This window comes from Leiobunum rupestre, chromosome 8 (genome assembly GCF_980474605.1).
Source record: "Leiobunum rupestre chromosome 8, qqLeiRupe1.1.hap1, whole genome shotgun sequence".
Lineage (NCBI taxonomy): Eukaryota > Metazoa > Arthropoda > Arachnida > Opiliones > Sclerosomatidae > Leiobunum > Leiobunum rupestre.
This window is the reverse complement of record NC_143391.1, coordinates 50,688,354-50,714,980: the sequence shown is the minus strand read 5'-3', so window position 1 is coordinate 50,714,980 and position 26,627 is coordinate 50,688,354. Positions and strand designations below refer to the sequence as shown.

At 32.4% G+C, this 26,627-nt stretch overlaps 1 protein-coding gene across 2 annotated transcripts in view; it reads right to left on the bottom strand.

Annotated features, from left to right (window-relative positions):
• Positions 1 to 663: 663 nt before the first annotated feature.
• LOC149933654 (CUB and sushi domain-containing protein 3-like) overlaps positions 664 to 26,627 on the bottom strand; it is a 43,143-nt gene continuing 17,179 nt past the window's right edge. For both annotated transcript variants that reach the window (XM_090156077.1, XM_090156078.1), the window contains exon 3: positions 664 to 1,874. In XM_090156077.1, coding sequence (XP_090012203.1) covers positions 1,446 to 1,874 — 429 coding nt within the window. In that variant the 3' untranslated portion in view covers positions 664 to 1,445. The remainder of the gene's footprint in view (positions 1,875 to 26,627) is intronic.

The following is a 26,627-nucleotide window of genomic DNA, read 5'->3' as shown; positions in this document are numbered from 1 at the left end:
TGAAGCCCAGCCATAAATAAACTATTAAGTATGCTTACGTCTCTTAAGATAAATAAACTTTTTCACGTTTTCTTTGTTCATCTGAAAAAAATAAACTCCTCGAAATATATTTAGTTCTCTTACAAGGTATAAACTATTACAACGTTATGAGTTCTCGTAAGAGAAATAAACTAATCCAAGTACGCTTAAGTCTCTTAGGATAAATAAACTATACCACGTGTTTTAAACAAGTTTATTTAGTTCTCATAAGAGGTATGAACTATTCTAAGTGTATTTAGTTCCCTTCAGAGAAATACACTTAAGAAGTATGCTTAATTCTCTTCAGAGAAATGAACTATTCCAAACATGCTTAATTTTGTTTAAATAAATAAAGTTGTCCGAGTATGCTTAACTAGTTTCCTTCAAAAACGTTAATTATTCCAAGCATGTTATCTTATTTCCTTAAAGACTAAGCATGCTTGAAATAGTTCATTTCTTTAAGAAAACTAAATTTGGTATGGTATATTTATCTTATGATAATTAAACAGGCTTGGAATAGTTTAAGATAGATAAACTATTCAGAATTTAGTTTTCTTAATAGAAATAGACTATTGCGGGTCTATATAGTTCTCTTCAGAAAACTAAGCTAATTTTCTGAAACTAAAATAAATTTGAGCACAAATGTAAAATGGTCAACACAAATTTTATTTAAAAGCAGAAATGATATAAAATACACAATGTAACGGATAAAGACAACTATAGCCAGCGACGTCAAAACTAAAGCGAATTGCGTACGGAAAACCTTAATTGGAATATGTTTTCTCACGTTTCATAAAAGTCCATAAACAATATTCCAGAGATAAATATTTGAAAGTTAAAATATTTCCGTAAAATTGTTCACGACGGAATCGCGGTTCTGTGAAATATTTGAAAGGTATTCTTTTATTTTGAAAGATATATTTTATTAACCTTTAACATTGTGGCCTGAAGGTAATTGAGGTATCACAAAACGGTAAATGTTTGGTAAAAGTTGCATAATGTAGACTTGTTGTATTCAATGTTTATCCGTACTCTACATTTCCAATATAGTAAATGCTATATTTTAATATAAATATCGCCACTATCACTTAAGAGTATTTACAAAATAGTATAGAATATTTTTTACAATAAAAAAAGTTAAAGTTTTTTTGGTACTTGTAAAAGTCAAATGACTATCTCATTTTCCTGTTTCATAAAATGCTCATTTTCCTCGGATGAGTTTCTCAACTTAAAAAGTAAGTTGGAAGTTATGTAAATATTAATAAGCTTATTAATAAACACCGTAAATAACAAAAGCTTCGGTCTTTTAGCCTTTAAACTGAACGTGTTTCGTTCCTTCTACAAGTGTTCGGCGTCAGTTCTCAAAAACGCTACTCGATCGCGTTCGAAGTTTGGTGTTTAACGTATAAATGCCACGACACGGAATATTAAACGGTCAGTCTTTTGAGTTCTCTGGGATGTTGGGCGTCTTGGTCTTTGTTGGCCACGTACATGGGGTTCTCGAAGGTGGAGAACTTGCGTCCGAACCTCATCCGAACCGGGAACCTCTTCCGGTAGATGATCAGCACGACGACCACCGACACAATGATGAGCAGACATCCGACCCCGACCCCGATCAGAATGTAAGTGGTCAACTGGCTGATGTCCTCCTCGCCGTCACTTCCGGGCCGCTTCTTCTCTTTGGGCGTGGCCGGCGTCGAGGGCAGTCCCCGCGACGGGTCTTCGAACGGGTTGAATTCGTCGTAATCCAAATCAGAATCGTTGTCGTCGTCGTCGACTTCGTATTCTTCGTCTGGTTCGTCCGTGGCTTTGCGCCCTTTGTCGGCTGCTATCGATTTGATCTGCCAACTCTTCTCCTGTAATAAAAAACAAAGGTACTTGTTAGATACATCCATCATAAAAAGGGGTGTGGTGCAGCTGTTATCTTGAAATTGCTCAAAAAAGGAGGGTTGGTTATTTCGACGTTTTGGGGACGATCCATTAGCCTGTCAGTTAGTCGGAATAATTATTGATAAATGTGTGGACTGACGTCATACTAAAAAAAAGGTAAGCCCCTCTAGCGAGCAAAATACGTAACTACAAAACCAATGTTGGAGTGATTAGAACTCTCGCCTAGCAGCAAGGGGAGCCCGGGTTCGATGCCAGCAATCGGTGAAAACTCGAACGCCATCCGCGTTGAGTTTGATAAGTTTTTTCCCCGTCTATTTCCGGAATTAAATTCCCCGGCATTTCCAGGTTTTCCCTGACCCAATTGACAAATTTTCCCTGAAATTTTTAGTAGAATAAATGAATGGTTTGAGGAAAAAATCTTGAAAATATTTTCTTTCAAAAATTTAGTTGCCTGATTATTTTGGGGTCATTTTAAAATTCCCATACTTTTTGGACCATTTTCAAATTCCTAGACTTTCCCTGACATTTTTGAATCATTTTCAAATTCCCTGACTTTTCCCAGACCTTTTGGAAATCTTTTAAAATTCCATGACTTTTCTCTGACCTTTTGGAAACAATTTAAAATTCCCTGACTTTTCTCTGACCTTTTGGAAACAATTTAAAATTCCCTGACTTTTCTCTGACCTTTTGGAAACAATTTAAAATTCCCTGACTTTTCTCTGACCTTTTGGAAACAATTTAAAATTCCCTGACTTTTCTCTGACCTTTTGGAAACAATTTAAAATTCCCTGACTTTTCTCTGACCTTTTGGAAACAATTTAAAATTCCCTGACTTTTCTCTGACCTTTTGGAAACAATTTAAAATTCCCTGACTTTTCTCTGACCTTTTGGAAACAATTTAAAATTCCCTGACTTTTCTCTGACCTTTTGGAAACAATTTAAAATTCCCTGACTTTTCCAGGTTTGCCAGGTCATGTACGAACCCCGGAAGGAATTTTCCTGTAGTAAATCAACAATCGATTATAGAAAAATTCAAAATATAATAAAAAATTATAATCTGCTAAGCTAATAGCCAAGGAAGCACACAGGCCCAAGTCAAGAAGTGACTTTTGAAGCCATTAATTCAGGTGGCCGGGTTACAATGCGTAGGAGGGTGGTGGCAAGCCCTTCAAGTCACGCGATGTAACAGCTCACTACACTTGCTGATGTTAACGGTAATAGTAAGTTTTTTAAGGAAAGGGGACATCTAATTTTTACAACCACCGTGTCTGTCTGGGCTGCGAACGCGTACGCATTTGTGGGGCAAAGTGTAATCGCTGCGTTCGCAGTTTCTTGGAATTAGGGAAAAGCTTTTTCCAAAAGAGCCCTCTTTTTGTCATTGTGTGTAGTATAAATTTTTTTTTAACTCGCGTTAGTATCCGGCGGGATTCGAACCAGAGCCCTTCTGCACGACAGGTGAGGGTTCCACCACAGAACCACGGATACACGGAAATGTACAAACTCTTCCGAGGATAGTTATATTTTGGTTTGCCAACTTGTTTTAATCCATTCTCTAAATAATTCCTTAATTTGCGTCCACCATTTCAATCCCCCACAGTCTGTGACCCTCACGGGAAACGCTCAGAGACTGCGATAAGAAACCATTGTTTTCAAGAGCTGTCTGTACAGCCATTTTACCAAGAGACGTGTTACGAAATCAAGACACCTTAAGATCAATTTAATTCCCATTATCCTATTTTAAATATTTCTTCCGATCCAACAATGACAAAGTCTTTTTAAACTCGGAGACTCATTTTTATCTAAATACTTTTTCATTCGTTTCCCCCCGCCCTTTAATCGCGCTTTCGTAAGTCCTATTAGGAACTTTTAAACGAAGAGGGCGGGTCTCTGCCGTATTAAGTAATTGCACCCGTTCGAAACCAAACGTAGAGTCAGTTCCTGGTGGAGGCCAGCGATTAATTGAGGGGGAAATACTAAAGGGTCTCGTCGTGCCATCGGACGAAAGATAATGGAACTCATTTCAAAATTATAAATAATAAATTATAATTATTATAATATAATAATTATAAATAAATACACTACGACGCGCCATTTATTTAATTAAAACATTTCATTTTATTATGTATTTTCTGTTGCAATTTAAGAATGCACGGTTCATACAATATTTCAAAAACTATTTTCCCTGATATTTCCAGGTTTTCCAGAGCAGTTTTGAATATTTTCCAGGTGTACTTTTTAAAACAATAGGGGTCTCTAAAACGTTAAAAGCATTACTGTTACACTTTCTAATATAATATAGTCAAGATTGAACGTATGAATTCAATACTAAATAATAATTTCAAAAATACTAAAACAAATTGCACATAATTTGGAGTTCTCATTATTATTTTCCCTGATTTCCCTGATTTTTCAGGAAATTTTTCATTTTCCCTGATATTTCCCCGACATTTTTGCTTTAAATAAATTTCACTGATATTTCCAGGTTTTCACTGATTTCTATGAACCCTGGAATGTTATTAAAATAATTAAGAAGACAAAATTATATTAGTACCACAAAATGAAGTTTTATTTAAATTCTTATACGTAGTTGGGGTTCCAGAATAGATGGCGCTAAACAGCGTACGAGGGTTTTTTCCAGGTCTGAAACTGACGAACGAGTTGCGAGAAAAAAGCGGGAGTGCGCTGACCTCTCTATAAAAGAATAGAGAGATCTCGTCGTCTGGTGGCAGCTTCGAACGGTCCCCTCCGCGCATTGTTTCGCCGCCGACGAAGACGCGTCTTTATCGCTCCGCAGCGCATCGGCTTTCGATAGATTTATATCAAATTTAACGATTGTTTAACGGAGCAGAGGGCGCTGCGCTTAGAGTGGAGTGCTTCATCCCCGCGACGACCGCCGACCGGAAACCGCGGCGCTGGCATTCCCGCATCATTAGACGCGTGCGGTTCACAAACTACATCACAATCAATAAATAAAATAATGGCGGTTTAAATTCGCAATATATTACCAAGAAATAATTTATTTATACTTACAAGGAGACGACCCGAGGGGATTTTCAGCGATTTAGTTTAATTTCGGGGGATACGTAGACATTTATGTAATTTGAAATTTCCCAAAATAAAAAGTTTCGACGGGCTTTAGTTTTGCCATGGCAACCAAAAATGTTTCCGATAACTTAAAATTTACTTTTCACTATGAAGAAATCACAGACGTTTAGGGTCCCGTCATTTGAAAAATTTTAAATAAATAAAAAATTGTACATTTGGTAAATTCAGGTTAAATTGTATAAATACAAGTAAATTTGGCTTATATTATTTGAAGTGGGTAAAAATGGTTAAATGTATTAACATTTCGGTAAATATTAGTAAAATGATTAAATTAGGTAAATGCAAGTAGAACTGACAAAATTTTGTTTATGGAAGTAAAATTGTTAAATACCATTATTAAATTAGAATTTGGGCAAACTCAAATAAAGTGGTTAAATTTAGGTAAATGCCATTAAGTAAGCAAAATTTCGGTAAATTCAAGTAACGTTTACCCAAATTTAGCTAATTTAATGGCATTTACCAAAATTTTAAGGTTTCATGTTATTGGAAACATTTTTGGTTGCCATGGCAAAACTAAAGCCCATCGAAACTTTTTCTTTTGGGAAATTTCAAGTTACATTAAGGTATACGTTTCTTCAGAATTTGAACAAAATCGGTGAAAATCACCTCGGGTCGTCTCCTTGTTAGTATAAATAAATTATTTCTTGGTAATATATTGTGAATATATTACAATAGCAGACTGATTTTATTATTTAAGACCGAAAGAGATTACTGTGAGGGCATGTGTGGTTTTGGGCCCACGCTAAAAATCGCTTCAAATTTCTCCCAAAGTGGAAATAAATTCATTCTTGATATTACGCGCCATGTCAATTGAAACGTTTTTGGTCCTTAGCCATAAATTTTTTTTTAATTTCGCAAGGTTTTACTATAGACTATTTCAAATGGAGGCAAGCTTTATTTTTATCATTTTATATTGTGGAAAAGGAAATACTCAGGATATATCTATAATCTATTGCATCCTAAACCTCGAACGCAATTGTCAAACACCACTTCAACCCGCTCAAGTTCCGAAATTCGAAAAACATGCCCAAAAACCGAATACAATTACTACAAAAACCACCCAGAAATAGAAAAAATCTACAAAACCGAATACAATAACAAAAACGGCCCAAAACTCCAAATTAAAATCGACAAAAACCGCTAAATATCAAAAACAGACCAAAACCACCCAAAAATAAAAAATCTACAAAACCGAATACAATAGCAAAAATCGCCCAAAACCCTAAATCAAAATAGACAAAAACCGCTTAAATATCAAAAACCGCCCAAAGGTAGAAAAATCTACAAAACCGAATACAATAACAAAAACCACCCAAAACCTTAAATCAAAATCGACAATAACCGCCCAAAACTCCAAATCAAAATCGCTTAAATATCAAAAACAGACCAAAACCGCCCAAAAAAACTACAAACCCGAATACAATGACAATAACCGCCTAAAACTCCAAATAAAAATCGACAAAAACCGCCCAAAACTCCAAATAAAAATCGACAAAAACCGCCCAAAACTCCAAATAAAAATCGACAAAAATCGCTTAAATATCAAAAACAGATCAAAACCACCCAAAATAAAAAATCTACAAAACCGAATACAATAGCAAAAACCGCCCAAAACCCTAAATCAAAATAGACAAAAACCGCTTAAATGTCAAAAACCGCCCAAAAGTAAAAAAATCTACAAAAGCGAATACAATAGCAAAAACCGCCAAAACTTTAATCAAAATCGACAAAAACCGCCAAAAAGTAAAAAAATCTACAAAACCGAATACAATAGCAAAAACCGTCCCAAATCCTAAATCAAAATAGACAAAAATAGCTTAAATATCAAAAACCGCCCAAAAGTAGAAAAATCTAAAAAACCGAATACAATAACAAAAACCACCCAAAACCTTAAATCAAAATCGACAATAACCGCCCAAAACTCCAAATCAAAACCGCTTAAATATCAAAAACAGACCGAAACCGCCCAAAAATCTACAAACCCGAATACAATAACAATAACCGCCTAAAACTCCAAATCAAAATCGACAAAAACGGCCCAAAACTCCAAATTAAAATCGACAAAAACCGCTTAAATATCAAAAACAGACCAAAAGCACCCAAAAATAAAAAATCTACAAAACCGAATACAATAGCAAAAACCGCCCAAAACCCTAAATCAAAATAGACAAAAATCGCTTAAATATCAAAAACCGCTCAAAAGTAGAAAAATCTACAAAACCGAATACAATCACAAAAACCGCCAAAACTTTAATCAAAATCGACAAAAACCGCCAAAAATTCCAAATCAAAATCGACCAAAACCGCCCAGAAAACCAAATTGATAACAACATTCCCAGAACCTCCAAAATAGTACATAAAATTCGCTTATGATTTGAATATCTAAATTTTAAAAGTATATTATGGTAAATTTATATTTGTTTTGGAAAAAAGGTTATCTCAACAAAATGTTTGTTCTAATTTCTGAAATATTGTTAACACTTCGAATATTTCACCGAAATTAAATATTATAAAAGCAGTAATCAGATGCAGAAAATGTGTCCTAGCAACTAGTCGTTTTCACAACAGAAAGTAATGGACCAATTCGTCATGGGATAAGAGCAGCATTTTTGTTGGGAAAAATGTCCATATCGTTCAAACATCTCCCATCCGAAGCATCCCAATCGTGAACGCGCAACCACCCTCGTCCAAAAACCAGACGAAGCAGTTAATCTCCGATTTATAAGAATATTTCACTAATACCAGAAACATATAATATACATCTTAGAAGTGCCCATCTTCCTATACTGCCGAATGTTACTCGCCGGTTCCCGTTGATTTTTCAAAACGTGTTTCCAAATTAAACATGTTATAATTAATTTATTATTTAGAATTATTACAATAGATCTTTCTTTCTTTCTAACATGGCCTTCTCATTTAAATGTTTCTTATACGCCACTGTATCTTACTTTTACAAGTCTAGGAGCGAGTAATTTAGTGGCCAGAGGAACTTCGGATTTACTAGCGCGCGTGCTACTCTTGTGACGTACGATAAACATTTTATATTGCTATTTTTTGTTCAATTTATTTTATAGAAACATCAATTAATTTATTATTTATTTACGAGTTTTTCCTAACACTATTACCATTATAACTATTAAAAATATCAGTATCAAATTCCCTGACTTTTCCAGGTTTTCTCTGACTATCTCCGGAGATTTTCCCTGACTTATTTTGTGCCAAGATTTTGTCATTTTTAACCATATTTTAGTACATTTTCCTGTTTGCAACCAAAATTACATTCCCCGACATAAAAAATAATAATAATCAGCTAGGCTAATACCCTTGGCACCACCTTAGGCCTAAGTCATCAAGCGACTTTTGAAGCCTTTAAATCAGGTGGCCGGGTTATAAAGCGTAGGAGGGTGGTGGCAAGCCCTGCATGCCACGTGATCGAGCCAACAGCTCCCTACACTAACTATTACCGTTAACCTCGACAAGTTTTTATGGAAGGAGAAACCGAAGAGCTCGGGGGAAAACCCCTTAAACCAGTGGGGAGAGAACTTACAAACTCAACGCAGAAGGAGTTGTTCCGAGTTTTCACCCAGTGCCACAAACTGGGATCGAACCCGGCTCCTCATTTCCTTGAATTTTAGACTATTTTTTAAAATTCCCTGATTTTAGACTTATATTCAAATTCCCTGACTTTTCCCTGATTTTTATACCCATATTCAAATTATCTGACTTTTCCAAGAATTCCAGGTTTTCCAAGTACCGTGAAAACCCTGTACCATAGGCCCAAGTCCTCGAGCGACTATTTCCATTTTGCTGGTTACATGGGGCATGGGCCAAACATTATTTGGCCCATGCATGGAGTGCTGGGCAAGGTTCGTAAAATAAAAGCACTGGTTGCTGGGTACGCGATCCAGCAGCATCCTACTTAACTATTATACTTCTAATATTATATACTTTTGAAATAACAAGATACCATTAGAAAAAACGGTTTTCTCCAAAATTTCGAAGAGTTTCCGTCAATGCCCTTTGAACACAAATATTCCAGTTTTAGATTAGGCTTAACAAAAGAGTACACATCAGCTCTTAAAAAGAAAGAAATTGGAGATGGCCAAAGAAATTCGATACACGGCATCTAATCTCTCACCAGATGACCCAGTGTAGTAGCGCTCGCGACGGAGATTAGAACGGATAACAAAAAAAGCCAGCAGCCTGCAAAGTAGAGACTTTCCGTACGGGTCGGCAAAGGCTTAACCAAGGCTTAACGGTAATCTGATTAAAAAACGATGAGGGCCTGAAGAAAGAGGAATGCCAAAGGCCGGTACGAGAGAGAGTTTTAATTAAGGGCCGAAAATAAGCCGCTTTGTTGCGGGAGAGACGTCGGAAGGTTAACCACGCGGACGTTGACGGATCGATCTCTCATTTTCAAGCCTCCACTTCGGAAGGCCGCGTCTCGGAGAAAAAGTTGGATTCGGGTTACGCGGGACTCGTGATTCGCAAAAAAAGAGCGTGTTGAGGGTTTCGTGTTCCTTTCGACGCAAGAACGACCACTTTCATTTTTCTCAAGTGAATTTGTAAATCGCGATTCACGTCGACGGTAAATCACTCTTAGATTAAGTCTTACAGATCTTTATAGAGAAAGATTGCAAATTGAAATAAAGCGCCATTTTCAACTCATTTTTTCGAATCTAAAAGTAAAACTAAACCTCTAGACTAGTTTTAAACTGATTAACAATGTAACACTATTAATGTTTTGTATTATGTTTACTGACATTAGACATTTTATATTGATAAAAAGTTAAAAACATTAAAAACCCTTAAAAAGTAATTTATGTTTCAATTTTATATTTTTCTGATTTGCGGAAAATTTTCTGGAGATTTTTCCGCATTTTATTTTCCCGGAAAATTAACAACTCTAGAAAATTCCAATAATTGCAAATAATATTAAATTATTATTTAATGTGTAGGGTTTTCCGAATTTTCAGTAACTTCTAAATAGTTTTTGCCTATGTTAGCGTAAACAGTGGTAAAATGTGCAATAGCTTTTTCTATTATATAATACAGGAATCCATACCTCTACTTGGAATGCTTATCGCAGCAGATTTTCGTCTCGGTGATCTTACCATACGCGATACGCCAGGATAAGCGTTCCAAGTAGAGGTATGGATTCCTGTATTATATTTAATCAAAACGTGTATGAAAGTGGTATTTTTGTTGGCACGCGCTGATCAATTCTTTAATACAAATTGACTCGCGCAATTTTGCACGTGGTGTCTTTAAATAAAAACATAGCACGCGCTCTTATCTTTAACAGTACAATAAAAATAACATAAACATGTGACCTCCCGTATTTTATAGGATCTCCTATTAACTTCAGAAATTACAATTAATACTATGTCGGATAATTACCCGTATTTCTCGGGGTTACCACAGTGTTTTCAGATTGAAATTCCCAGTTTTCTCTAACTTATTTGGCGCTAAAATGTTGTATATTTTAATCTATATTTTCGTAACGGTTTGCTATTTGCAACAGAAATTAAATTCCCTGACATTTTCCTTATTTTAAGAGTAATTTTTGAAATTTCCTTACTTATAGACCCATATTGAACTATTCCAGGTACAGTGGTAACCCTGATAACCATGTCGGATAAATATTCTTTAACTTTAATTAACTACTTTTTTCCATTAACGTGTATATATCCATTATTTTAAGCATTGATATTATATTTTGATTATCAAAACGAAATTAATTTAAGCATGCTAAAACAATGATGTAAATAGATTCGTCAATCAAAGATAGCAGTATTTAGATTTGTCAATTTAATTAAAATTTGTTTAACCAGTAGTTCATTAAAATGGAATTATTGAACTTTGATCCCCGAAATGCCGAGGCAAGACGTCATCGGTAAAAATTAAAAATAAGTCAATGAGGTAATAAATATGTTTACAGCATATTAGATTTATTTATTTTTAAAATTATCTTAATTTTTATTGGCGATATCAGCTAGGCTTATACTATAATTAATTCTTATTATTTCAGGTGGCCGGATTACAATGCGTAGGAGGGTGGTGGCAAGCCCTTCATGCCACGCGAGCCAACAGCGCCCTACACTAACTATTACCGTTAACCTCAGCAAGTTTTTATGGGAAGGGGAAACCGAAGAACTCGGGGGAAACCCCTTCATGTAGCGCCATTTTGAAGAGTGGATTTTAAATTTAATTTTAGTTTTGCAGAAATTGCGTGATATTTAAATTCGAACGCTTTCATTTACATGACGTAGCGCGCATGCATGGGTGCGTCTACGTCGAAATGGAAGTTGAATACTCGTCTTAATGAACTCCTGGGTTAACGAAAACTAATTAGACAAGCGTTGCCACACATCGAATTAATTGGAAAACCTATAAAAATTAAATTTGAATAGTATTTTATTGGTTTTAGTCAAGATTTTGATCGTTTTTGATTTCTCATAAATATAACCTTCGACTAACATTGTAAGTTTAACGTCAATATTCATACAAAATCCAATTTTTAAGCAAAGGATAATTTTTTTCCGAAATCGATAATACGTCTTTCAGTCCCTGTTTGGAGAGTTTGCTCTCCCAGAAGGGCAATTTCGGCCCTAATAACACTTGGTTTTTTGCCCAATTTGTTGGCCTTAATTACTCCCTCGCGAGGACATAAGTTCTTCTCCGACGATCCAGAATTGGGACCAAAGAGAAAACGCGGAAAAGATGGTTTGGTCGAACAAAGCGAACAAAAGCTAGAAATAGCGCTTCTAACCGCGATAGGTTCACAACTTTTTTTTCAACTGTATCAAAAATCAGATTAACCCAATTTTCCAGCCATCTGCAGATAACTTCTAGTTGGTTCACAATAATCTGGATCAGAGACAAAATAAAATTTCAACAGTTCTCTTTACCCTTTATAATCTGTTTTTATTACGTGATCTCAGATCAGTTAAGAAATTCAGATAAGGCCAACAGATTTTTTATCAGATCAGATAAGTGTTTTCTCTGTTATGATAATGAGGAACAGACAGAAAACCAAGTTATTCTTTCAGCGTTACAATTGTTCGTTAAACTTACACAAATTTGCTTTTTTAGCGTTTTTTGAAAGAGCATTTAAACTTAGTTTTATAGAAAGTCTGAGAGTCTTCAAATTTTGAAAAGCATTGCTTAACACTCTTTTTTAATATTTAAATATTTTCATTAAGAAATTGAAATTGAAAGAAATTGATAATTATTCATTGTATATAGAAAAGTGGTCTTCTTGTTTAAACGTATCTTAGACGTATCTAATATTTGCAAGCCTACGAGCACGTGCTACAATCTCCAGATTAATTTCCGATTTTCTAAAAATTTCCAAAAAAAATTTTAATCTGTGAAATTTACAAAGTAATCGAAAATAATCTTAAAAAATATTAGAAAATCAGAAAAATCTATAAAAAACGGGAAATCTTTAATGCTATATCTTAAAAGTCAGATTATTTTAGAAATCCTTAAATCATTGAGAATCAAAAGAAATCTTTAGAAATCAGGAAAATCTTCGGTAAACAGAAGAAATTCTGGAATTATGATTCGTGGCTAGAGGTCGGCGGAACAAATAAATTAACCGCAAAAATTTCAATTAATCATTAAAATTAGTATTATTTGTTTTATACGAATAAATTATACGATTAAACAACGATTTAACAAATCAAATCAAATCAAATCAAATCAAATCAAGTTTATTAGTATTTTCAGGTTGAGACAACATTTTAGAAAAGGGCCAAAGTCATCTTGCGACTTATTGGCCCTGTATATAAAATTAATCATATTCTTCGAATATTTCTGAATAATTCTCGGTTATGGATAAATAAAAACAATCGTATAATTTCTTATTCAAACGCCGACCTCTATTCGTGGCTTTGGCTAAAAATGAGGAAAACCTAGATTATTTTTGAATTAATAAAATCACTAAGAATTGATAGAAATCGTCGGAAAACGTTGGCAATCAGAAATCTGGTGTGCAATAAGGAAACATCAAAGTATTTTTTTTTATTTAGTATCGATATGTTATACCTTGTCAAATTCTTTAAAGTATAAAATGAAGCTTCGACCTCGCGGCGAGACTTTAAAAAGGACTATAAAATCCTGTTGCTTTTCTGCAAGATGGGAAATTTTAATTTCGAAATAATGGGAACTATAGTAGCCTAGAAATACTGGTACTTGGCACATTTCGAAAGCCTCGTGTCACTGACGACGAAGCCCGCATTGAACAGAACACGTCGCCAAGGTTTAGCTATTAATTGCGATGACGAACGGGGGAATGGGTCATTTCGAAACATCATAACAAGCGGGTGAAATTCGAAAGCGCTTTCTTCTACAAAAAAAAATGAAATTAAAATGCGGATTCCACAAGATGTACAAATAATTCTGTTTCCTAACACGCCTACGTTTGTATTTCAAGGCGAATATCGCATTTTGATAATTAGACACGTAGAATCCCGCGGTTTTAATTTCCGGGTTACGCAACACGACTGTCCTGATGACGTTCGAAATGATTCGAAAATTGGAAGTCGGCACGTTTCCAGCCCACGCCCAAAGAACGGCGCCGTGGGATCCACTGTAATTTAATTCAGCTTTTGGAATTACAAATAGCGACCGTTAAGTCTATTTGCCGTTTTAGAGAATTGTCATTTTCGGAATTGAAGGTGCGGTACTTAATTTTATACCTATAGAATTTGTTTCGCACCAAAATTGACTCACCTGATCTATCACCTTAGTAGGTAGTCATTTTACAAAATTAACGAAGTGCACTTAGCCAGTGGCGTCCGCCCCGGGTGCCACCCGTTTGGGCGTGATTTGGGGGGTGACACCCGACCGTGAAAAAAATAAAAACTTACACAAACTAGAGACTAGTAAGTAGCACACCAAGATATCAGCCCCGGGTGTCACCCATGCTAGCTACGCCACTGACTTAGCTACTTACAAAAAACCTTCTTGCTGATGAATTCAAAAATATCAAATTTAAAAAACTTTCTATCGAATCTCTAAGAAACCGTTTAGAACTTTATAGAGCGTGAATCGGGTTCTAAAACCTATGGAGTGTTCTATAGAAAATCTGGTAGAAAGGTCTGTATTACACAGAGTGAAAGGCTATCAAAAAATCCCGTTTAAATCGATTGATTTGATTTTTATTTAAATAATCAAAAAAGTGCCTACCATGCCTCAAATCGCTCTGAGATCAGAAAATTATCAACTGTTCATGGCCCTATAATTGAAACTATCATTTTAACTTCCATACTTGCAAAGAGCACGTATTTAACCTAATGTTTTAGTTTTAAGTCCAGCAATAATAAGTGGCCCGTTTAGAAATGGTTCTCAATAAAAAGATAACAAGTGTAAAGACAGGGAACTGATACACTTTTGTAAAAATAATTATAAGCCGGATTGGCCACAGTTTCAAATTCCCTGACTTCCGCAGGTTTTCCCTGCCCATTTCCGGAGATTTTCCCCCGACTAATTTTAAGCAAAAGTTCGGAAATTTTTAACCAATATAATGGTAAAAGTTTTGTGCTTGCCACCAAAAAGTAAATTCCCCGATCTTTAAGTAATTTTTAAAATTCCCTGGATTTTCCATTTTTTCATTGGAAGTCTCCGGAGATTTGCCCCTGACTTATTTTAAGCCTACATTTGTTAATTTTTATCCTATATTTCTATTAATAAACATTCAGAGTGCCCTAATATTTCACTATAAATTGCAATGGACTGCTCACATATAGGGCACTCTGAATGTATATTAGTTTAACTGATATCGGCAGATCTTCGAGTAAAGCCAGAGTTCCTCCACAGTACTGATGAGCCCCAAAAGGGCGAAACCGGTCTACTGTTTGAATCTCTGGCTAAAAATTTTTACTTTTGATATATTTTTATTATATTCGTTTAAAAATTAAATTCCCTGACCTTCATATAATTTTGAAAATTCCGCGAGGAAAGGAATTGCGGGTAATGTGGCCACCCTGATAATCTTACGCTATTAAGCGAATTTTCATAGAACCTCCGATCAGAGATAGTTCTAATAGCTGGCATCCTCACCAGTGACAACGGAATAGCGCAACAATCCCATGTCTGGGCGAGCGGAAGTAATTGATCCTAAAGAGGCCACGAAGGGATGCGACGATGCCAATTGAGGATGGCACCTTTACGAATACCGGTACATCGGGGCTCGAATTCAGAAATAATGACTCCCCCCGCGCCCCCGTCATTAGCCATTGAGAATGCAAATGGAGGAATTTGAAGAACCTCGGCTCATTTGCGAGACATTCTAATCACGATGCAAAGACGGTTTTCTTATCAGGAGGGAATTCGGAGAATGTTTTTATCAAACGGGCGTCTAATGAAAACATCTCGCGATAACGAGGTTGCCGCGCCAAATCCGTAGAGTCCGACTTTGGTCAAAATCTCCTACGATATACAGAAAAATATTTAGAAATCCTGAAATCACCTTGAAAATGCAGAAATCTTGGAGGAAATTAGTTCTAAAACCTTAAAACTAGTCCAAAATATGGAAATCAAAGTGAAAGTCATATTTTAAAATCTCAAAATTACCGTGAGATTTGCCGAGATCATCTTGAACTTTACCAAATGACTGTGAGGTTTGCCAAATCACCGTAATTAATATTTGTAAAGGTCAGAACTAGGAGATTTAAATTGCTACAGTGAGTTCCTTCAACTAACCTTTAAAGAGAAATATCTAAAATGAAATACCCAACTGGTAATTACTAAACTAAATCTTAATTTCTTAATCTCCAGTAATAACGGCTCTCTTGGGTCCTGCAGTGACGTTTTCCCTGGGGCCCGAGCCAGTGCTACTAGTGGCCTGGTATTGTTACCCCTGGGCCCTGCAATAACCGATTAAGATCAAATCACAAAGATTTTTAATTTCCCCATTAAAGCAATGATCTTAACTAAAAATATGCAGGTTCACAATTAACAGTGTTAATTAAAAGCCACTTTTTAGAGAAAAATTCATGCCAGTGTCAATTGAGCCAAATATGCCAATGTAGTAGACGACCCACACGGCTTCGGAAAAATCCGTATTTCGTAGTCAAAATAAAACAATGGGCTAAAATCTACTTAATGGCCCACAATCTAGCAACTTGGCCAATATATTTAACTAAAATAGCCCACAATCTGGCCACTAGGGCAATATTTTTAACTAAAATAGCTCAAAATCTGGCAACTCGGCGAATATATTTCACTAAAACCGCCCACAATTTTGCAACTAAGCCAATATATTTAAACTAAAAAAGCCCCCAATCTGGCAACTCAGCGAATATTTTTAAACTAAAGTAGTCCCAAATCTGACAACTAAGCCAATAGATTTAACTAAAATAGCCCAAAATCTAGCAACTAGGCCAATATATTTACTAAAATAACCCACAATCTGGCAACTAAGCCAATATATTTAACTAAAATAGCCCAAAATCTGGCAACTCGGCGAATATACTTCACTAAAATAGCCCAAGTCTGAATTTTGTTTACTAAATTTGTTTGGGATGTTAAAAAACTATTTGCCACTATTTTTATCATTATTATTTGTATTTTCCACATTATTTGACACTTGCCATTTACCACTTCCGAACACTGCCAATTTATTTTGCTTAATTACAGCAATTGCTTTTAAATATGACGCTAAACATTTTTAAGGCAATTGACGTTCCAAGCCATTTTTTTGGACTCTAGTTCCGTTCGAAACAACAATACGAAAACGGGCTATTACAGTTTATCGGAACTTCTTGGAACGAAACTTTTAATTGAAAGCGTAAGTTTTCTTTCGTAAGAAAAACTTGTCATCAACGATTAACCTTCGATTAAGATAGCCACGAAAGGTGTCGTGAAAAAGGAACCAGCCCGCGCCCCGAAACAGCCTTTGAAGGGCCGACTCACGAGCGGACCGAACCGACTGCGACTCGAGAGGAAGTCATTCCACTGAATACCCAGGAGCCCAAAAACAGAGATCCGTCCAGGAAATGGAGGAAAATCGATTTTTTAGAGCGGCGCATCGTAGATGGCGCAAGAGTTACACTCCGAGAAAAGAACTAATTTCATAACCTTCGTTTCGGTTTACACCATGGCCAAAGGATGAGCGGCTCTCAAATATCTGCAAACTTGCTCCCAGGGTATGGAGGGAGATGATATATGGTTTCGTCGCTGTCCGTTCTAGGAGGTTAGACTTAAGACGTTATTTTATAATTAATGTATTATTAAATTAAAATGAGTAATAAAGTAACATTAAAAACTAATTAACACTATTTTATTGTGAAATAAGCTTATTTGAAATTAACAATAAAATTAACTAATTTGGCATAAAAATAGACTAATTGGCATAAAAATAAACTAAAATGGCATAAAAATAAACTAAAATGGCATAAAAATACACTAATTTGGCATAAAAATACACTAATTTGGCATACAAATACACTAATTTGGCATACAAATACACTAATTTGGCATTAAAATACACTAATTTGTTATTAAAATACACTAACTTGGTATTAAAATAAACTACCTTGGTATTAAAATAAACTAAATTGGCATTAAATGAAACTAAATTGACATTGAAATAAATTAATTTAACATGTAAATATTATCAGTGTGCTTTTTCTCTCTTCGTTCGGTTCGACCAATGATATGTCGACTTAAGCGCCGGACTGTGCTTGGCCTTTAGTCAACTTGTTCGCAGAAACGAATCGGGGCCTCTCCACGTCGTGCCTAATAACTACTTTTTCCCTTTCTCGAGGCGCAATGTACGGGCACAGTCCTAATAACACCGAACGAACAATGTCAACAGAAGGAGAAGCACCCACCAGGGGATACTCGCTCGTCCCAGTCTCCGTTTTCACCGATTCGAGTGTAATGAAAGCCAGCTTTTTTTTAACTTGATAACAGAACTTAAGGGAAGTAAAGTGTTGTGGAAATTGAAGGTATATTAAGATAGCAAGAAACGATTTATGCAGCGGAGAACCTGAACCGGCTCAGTTTTTCATTTCCATGTAGGGCTGACAATTTTTTTAAGAAGCTCATAATGGCAACTTTCACAAATTTAAATTTTTCCCAATTTGTAATTACTTATAAATATACTTTTGAAAAATACTTTAACGAGAATGCTAAATCTAGAATGAATAGGTTTTATAATATTAATTACTAATTATGGAAATTATATTACATTTAAAAATGAAAACCAAATAATATAAATTAAATCCAATTTAAAAAGTATATATTAATATAATAAATAAAACATAATTATTAAATATACCTACGAAAATTAATTAATATAATACTTATGAATAATGTTTCGAACCCCGTTCAAGAGATGGCGCTCTAGACAAAATCCAGATAGAGCCTAAAATGAGGCGGGGCATTGTTCTAGCAACTTAAGTTATAAGCTGCAGTCCCAGGTTCTCCCTCGCGTATAAATTATTTTAAAATTTCAATATTTTAAATCTATTTTAAATTTAGATTCATATTTAAAGATTTCATATTTTAAGTAACATTCGGGGATTTAATTTTCAAGTAACATTCGGAGATTTAATTTTCAAGTAACATTCGGAGATTTAATTTTCAAGTAACATTCGGAGATTTAATTTTCAAGTAACATTCGGAGATTTAATTTTCAAGTAACATTCGGAGATTTAATTTTCAAGTAACATTCGGGGATTTAATTTTCAAGTAACATTCGGAGATTTAATTTTCAAGTAACATTCGGAGATTTAATTTTCAAGTAACATTCGGAGATTTAATTTTCAAGTAACATTCGGAGATTTAATTTTCAAGTAACATTCGGGGATTTAATTTTCAAGTAACATTCGGAGATTTAATTTTCAAGTAACATTCGGAGATTTAATTTTCAAGTAACATTCGGAGATTTAATTTTCAAGTAACATTCGGAGATTTAATTTTCAAGTAACATTCGGAGATTTAATTTTCAAGTAACATTCGGAGATTTAATTTTCAAGTAACATTCGGAGATTTAATTTTCAAGTAACATTCGGAGATTTAATATTTTAAGTCACATTCGAAGATTTAATATTTTAAGTCACATTTAAATTATAATATTTTAAGTCACATTTAAATTATAATACTTTAAGTCACATTTAAAGATATAACATTTTAAGTCACATTTAAAGATATAACATTTTAAGTCACATTTAAAGATATAATATTTAAGTCACATTTAAAGATATAATATTTTAAGTCACATTTAAAGATATAATATTTTAAGTCACATTTAAAGATATAATATTTTAAGTCACATTTAAAGATATAATATTTTAAGTCACATTTAAAGATATAATATTTTAAGTCACATTTAAAGATATAATATTTTAAGTCACATTTAAAGATATAATATTTTAAGTCACATTTAAAGATATAATATTTTAAGTCACATTTAAAGATATAATATTTTAAGTCACATTTAAAGATATAATATTTTAAGTCACATTTAAAGATATAATATTTTAAGTCACATTTAAAGATATAATATTTTAAGTCACATTTAAAGATATAATATTTTAAGTCACATTTAAAGATATAATATTTTAAGTCACATTTAAAGATATAATATTTTAAGTCACATTTAAAGATATAATATTTTAAGTCACATTTAAAGATATAATATTTTAAGTCACATTTAAAGATATAATATTTTAAGTCACATTTAAAGATATAATATTTTAAGTCACATTTAAAGATATAATATTTTAAGTCACATTTAAAGATATAATATTTTAAGTCACATTTAAAGATATAATATTTTAAGTCACATTTAAAGATATAATATTTTAAGTCACATTTAAAGATATAATATTTTAAGTCACATTTAAAGATATAATATTTTAAGTCACATTTAAAGATATAATATTTTAAGTCACATTTAAAGATATAATATTTTAAGTCACATTTAAAGATATAATATTTTAAGTCACATTTAAAGATATAATATTTTAAGTCACTTTTAAAGATATAATATTTTAAGTCACATTTAAAGATATAATATTTTAAGTCACATTTAAAGATATAATATTTTAAGTCACATTTAAAGATATAATATTTTAAGTCACATTTAAAGATATAATATTTTAAGTCACATTTAAAGATATAATATTTTAAGTCACATTTAAAGATATAATATTTTAAGTCACATTTAAAGATATAATATTTTAAGTCACATTTAAAGATATAATATTTTAAGTCACATTTAAGGTATATTCCCATTCGATCGAAATCCCATTCGACCGAATTCAATATGTTTCCGAAATATAGCCCAAAAGGCGGATTCGGTTCATTGGGACCTTTTGTTTTGTTTTTTACTTCTGCCCCGATATATAGCAGGGTATGCAAAAAACGTTATACCTAAACAAAATTGCTACAGGTATACTAACGGTAAGGTTAGGTTAGGTTAGGTTAGTCTCTCACTCCCTAGGGTGGCGCGCTTTTATAAATATATTTATGCTTTGAACTTTTTATTTATATCAAGAATACAATAATTCACACAATTTCATTTTTTAATGTGAATGGTTAAGTTTGTAGTAATTGCGTCAATAAGACTATCAACACTTATTTATATAAGAAGTAAACCTATTTAAAAAACGTCTCATAAAAACGAAATTTGATGTACTATAAAAAATAATATAAACGTGCAAAATTGGGCGGTAAACCGCAAAATTGGGGTATTTTCGATCGATTGGGACTCAATGTTAAATCGTTTTCGAACGAATGGGATTTCGGTCGAATGGGACCAAAGCCACATATAAAGATATAATATTTTAAGTCACATTTAAAGATATAATATTTTAAGTCACATTTAAAGATAATATTTTAAGTCACATTTAAATTATAATATTTTAAGTCACATTTAAAGATAATATTTTAAGTCACATTTAAAGATAATATTTTAAGTCACATTTAAAGATAATATTTTAAGTCACATTTAAAGATAATATTTTAAGTCACATTTGAGAATTTATTTTAAGTCAGATTTCTATATTTAAAATTTAAAGTAATATTTGGAGATTTAAAAATGTAAGTCATATTTGGATATTTAACAGCTGCAAAAGCGAAACATATCCAATCAAAACGGTACAATATCTATTTTTTATACAAAAAACTTAATTGGATGGAATCTAAAATCTAACTTCGAAAAGTGGGTGTAGGATTACGGTTTAGGTTGACGCACTCTAATCAGAACTGGAGAGCTCTTAATTAGTAACGAGACCCCGGCCAAACACAACCGGATGCATAATTCAATGTCAAGAACGCCAGCGAAAGAGTAAGCGCCGCGTATCATCGAACTAATAACGATAAAAGCAAGAGCGTCTTTCGTGAAGCGATAGTGGCCGCCCCCTTCCTTCCCCCTCGGCTCGATAGCGACGGCGACACGCGACCCCTGGCGGATTCCCTTTTCCACAGATTTGTATTAATTTGCTTTAAAAAGCTGCTTATTTGCGCCCTCCGGTTGTTGACTCTCGACAAGGCGACGACGAATGGGTTCTATCACCCCGCACGCTTTCCACCCCTCCGTTATCCGCAGTGGTTCGATAAATAACCGTCAGGGGGCGGAAACGTCAATAAAGCTCGACCCACCCAACGAGAGAGAGTTTTCTGACGAAAGCGATATCGTTTTTTAAGTTCGGCGCGTCGTGTATGCTGAAAGAATTATAGTCTGATAAAGGGACACATTTCATCAATTTGGTTTCAGTGAACACCATTGGATATCTGCAAACTGACTCCCAGAGTATTAAGGAAAAGTAAGGGCTTCGGCACTGTCTGTTCTAGGAGTATTGGAACTATCTATAGGGACTTAAACTTAAAAACATCATTTGAGAACTATATAAATATTACATAAAAATTATTATTAATTTAATTAAATTAATTAATATATATATTTTAATGTAATATTAATTTAATTAAATTAATTAATATAATTATATTTTAATGTAATATTAATTTAATTAAATTAATTAATATAATTATATTTTAATGTAATATTAATTTAATTAAATTAATTAATATAATTATATTTTAATGTAATATTAATTTAATTAAATTAATTAATATAATTATATTTTAATGTAATATTAATTTAATTAAATTAATTAATATAATTATATTTTAATGTAATATTAATTTAATTAAATTAATTAATATAATTATATTTTAATGTAATATTAATTTAATTAAATTAATTAATATAATTATATTTTAATGTAATATTAATTTAATTAAATTAATTAATATAATTATATTTTAATGTAATATTAATTAAATTAAATTAATTAATATAATTATATTTTAATGTAATATTAATTTAATTAAATTAATTAATATAATTATATTTTAATGTAATATTAATTTAATTAAATTAATTAATATAATTATTTTTTAATGTAATATTAATTTAATTAAATTAATTAATATAATTATATTTTAATGTAATATTAATTTAATTAAATTAATTAATATAATTATATTTTAATGTAATATTAATTTAATTTAATTAATTAATATAATTATATTTTAATGTAATATTAATTTAATTTAATTAATTAATATAATTATATTTTAATGTAATATTAATTTAATTTAATTAATTAATATAATTATATTTTAATGTAATATTAATTTAATTAAATTAATAATAATTTTAATGTAATATTAAGTTAATATTACATAAAAATTATAATTAAATTAAGTTAATATTACATAAAAATTATAATTAAATTAAGTTAATTTTACAATAAAATTATTATTATATTAATGAATTACCCTAAATTATTATTATATTAATGAATTACCCTAAATTATTATTATATTAATGAATTACCCTAAATTATTATTATATTAATGAATTACCCTAAATTATTATTATATTAATGAATTACCCTAAATTATTATTATATTAATGAATTACCCTAAATTATTAAATTAATGAATTACCCTAAATTATTAAATTAATGAATTACCCTAAATTATTAAATTAATGAATTACCCTAAATTATTAAATTAATATATTATAAAATTAATGAACTCAATTATTATTATATTAATGAATTACCCTAAATTATTAAATTAATGAATTACACTAAATTATAATTAAATTAATAAATTACATTAAATTAATGAATTACATTAAATTAATGAATTAATAAATTATAAAATTAATGAATTAATAAATTATAAAATTAATGAATTAATAAATTATAAAATTAATGAATTAATAAATTATAAAATTAATGAATTAATAAATTATAAAATTAATGAATTAATAAATTATAAAATTAATGAATTAATAAATTATAAAATTAATGAATTAATAAATTATAAAATTAATGAATTAATAAATTATAAAATTAATGAATTAATAAATTATAAAATTAATGAATTAATAAATTATAAAATTAATGAACTAAATTATTATTATATTAATGAATTACCCTAAATTATTAAATTAATGAATTACACTAAATTATAATTAAATTAATAAATTACATTAAATTAATGAATTACATTAGATTAATGAATTACATTAAATTAATTAATTACATTAAATTATTAAAATAATAAATTATAAAATTAATGAACTAAATTAATCAATTACATTAAATTATTAAAATAATAAATTATAAAATTAATGAACTAAATTAATATTACATTAAATTATTAAAAATAATAAATTATAAAATTAATGAACTAAATTAATATTACATTAAATTATTAAAATAATAAATTATAAAGTTAATGAACTAAATTAATATTACATTAAAAAATATATAAAATTAATGAATTAAACTAATATTACATTAAAAAATTATAAAATTAATGAATTAAATTAATATTACATTAAAAAATTATAAAATTAATGAATTAAACTAATATTACATTAAAAAATTATAAAATTAATGAATTAAACTAATATTACATGAAAAAAATTATAAAATTAATTAATTAAATTAATATTACATTAAAAAAATTATAAAATTAATGACTTAAATTAATTATGTTAAATGAAAGTTGTTATTTATTTAATTAAATAATATTAATATTAAAATATAATGACTTGGCTTTCATCGCCTTGTCGGGTGTGACTAATATAAATGGTGACTGAAGCGCCAGACTGTTTTTTACTCTTTTGGCAACTTGTTTTTTGGAGGCACCGCTGCAGCCGAGATAACCCGACGTTGGCGCCGGAAATGCGTGGTGGCGAAAAAAAAGTCTGGCTAATATTCTCTGTCCGTGGATTTTCTGGGAGGTCGACCACTAGCACTTCCGGAGCGTGCGCCAAACCTAAATATTGTTGAGGGTAATATGAAGAACGGGGTTTTCTCCTTTGACAACTACACTGGCAGCAGGCCTCAAAGCCTACTCCACTTTGTATGAGTGGAGGAAGTTGCGATCAGTTGATACATAAGTCTACAGCAACGTTCTACCAGTGTGTCAGTTAGTGGAAATAATTACCGATAGCTATGTCCCATAAGTGGGACATATAATGTAAATAATTACCGATAACTGTTCCATAATTGTGACCTAGTGTAAATAATTCACGATACCTATGTTGCATAAATGACATTTAGTGTAAATAATTACCGATAACTGTTCCATAAGTGTGACATAGTGTAACTATAGCTATGTTCCATAAGTGTGACATATAGTGTAACTAAAGCTATGTTCCATAAGTGTGACAGTGTAAATAATTAACGATACCTATGTTCCATAAGTGTGTCTGTTTGTGGAAATAATTGTCGATAGCAATTTGCCATAGGTGTGTCAGTTAGTTCGTAATAGTTATCGATAACTATGTTCCATAACTTCAGTTAGTCGAAATAATTATGGATAGCTTAGTGTGGAGTGACGTTAAATTGACGTCATACCCAAAATGAGCAGTGCCTCTAGCGACCGAAACGCGCAAATTGGAAACAAATGACCACGCGGCTGTCCAACACTCCGGCGTGGCTCCACGCACGCGCTCACAATGACGATGTGGCCGAGAGCGCTTATCGGGCCTAATGATTTAAAGGGGCATAGATTCATTTGAAATTTAGGCAGCCCCTCCTCTTCCGTTCCTGGTAATAGCAGATCTCACTACTTAATTTTTAATTTAACAAGGAGCTAAGCACTTTTGAAAATCACAGGCATACGAAACTGAATACAGCGTTCCTTTGATTATGATGCGTCTGTAATAGGTTACGTATTTAGTTTGTACACCGATTGTAAGAGGTTTGTAGTTACATCACCATTGAATTAACGTGACCTATTGACCTAAAATATATCTTGTCATCCAGGCTTTTAATTGATTATTGATATAGAGTTCTTTGTTGTCAAGATTTGATGTAATTATGTTGCGTATGTTTATGAAAATGTTTCAAAGAAATGCCAATACCTAAGATATATTTATTTGTTCAAAATAGATGATTCCGTATTTTAAATAATTTAAATCGGTTGATATTAAATGCGTTTTCAACGAGGCCTTATTTTCCCACAGAATTATACGGCATGAACTTTGATTTAAAACTTCGGATTTACAGCCTTCACGGTCTCCACTTCGCAGCGACTCTGGAAAAGAGATGGAAAAGGAAGGGACGTCTTTCAGCGCGCAGTCAATTTGTTCTGACATCGATTGCGAAGGGTCTAGAGGGGCTATATTTGGCGGCCACAAAGCCACTCTTTGTTTGGTTACGCTTTCACTACTTCCCAAAAACGCTCGCCTCTTTTGGCAGATCAACAGGTTCCCGCCACTTTTTACGCAACTTCGAATGTGTCGTCATTCCACGCAAGGGTGGCTCAAACAACGTGTGCGTTTCTCAGACGATTTTATGTACGCTGGTGGGCATTTTAGGTGAAGTGCCGCTCAGCTCATACACCGCTCAATCTCCCCAACTTTATATCAGCTAATATACACCGCTCAATCTCCTTAACTTTATAACAGCTCATACCCCGCTGAATCTCCCTAACTTGATATCAGCTCAAGCTCACGCTCATTTGAGTGACGCAACTGGCAATCCCCTTTTATCGAGCTCATACGAGAGAAAAAATTGGTGCTCCTTTGTTATGGCACTCAATTGACACTCCTATCTTATGACGTTAATTTGAGAAGCAAAATTAACGCTCCACTTTTAACGCGCTCACATGAGAGGCGCAATTGCCGCTCCTCTCTCATTCCGCTCATTTGAGAGGCAAATTAATGCCTGGCTTTTAACGCACTCATACGATCAAAACAAAATAGGTGCTCCTTTCTTATCGCACTCATACGAGAGGCGCAATTGGCGCTCCTACGAGAGGTGAAATAGACCGTCCTCTCATTTCCTATTCGATTTCTGGGGAAAGAATAATTAGTGGCTCATTTTCACTCAAAATAAGAAAGAAGCTCTGAAATGAGCTGGGCGGTGGCCATCGCGGAGGCGAAATAACTGCGTATTGGCGAAACAAATCGGATGAAACCTCTTTTGGGTGGTCGCGTCAGAGTAAAATAAACGACGCTTTCTCTCTCATTTCTTTCGCTATTACTGCGGCCTACCACCAGGTGGCGATCGGAGTGGGCGGGTTTTTTCAATTAAATTATATCTCGGTTACGGCGAATGAGG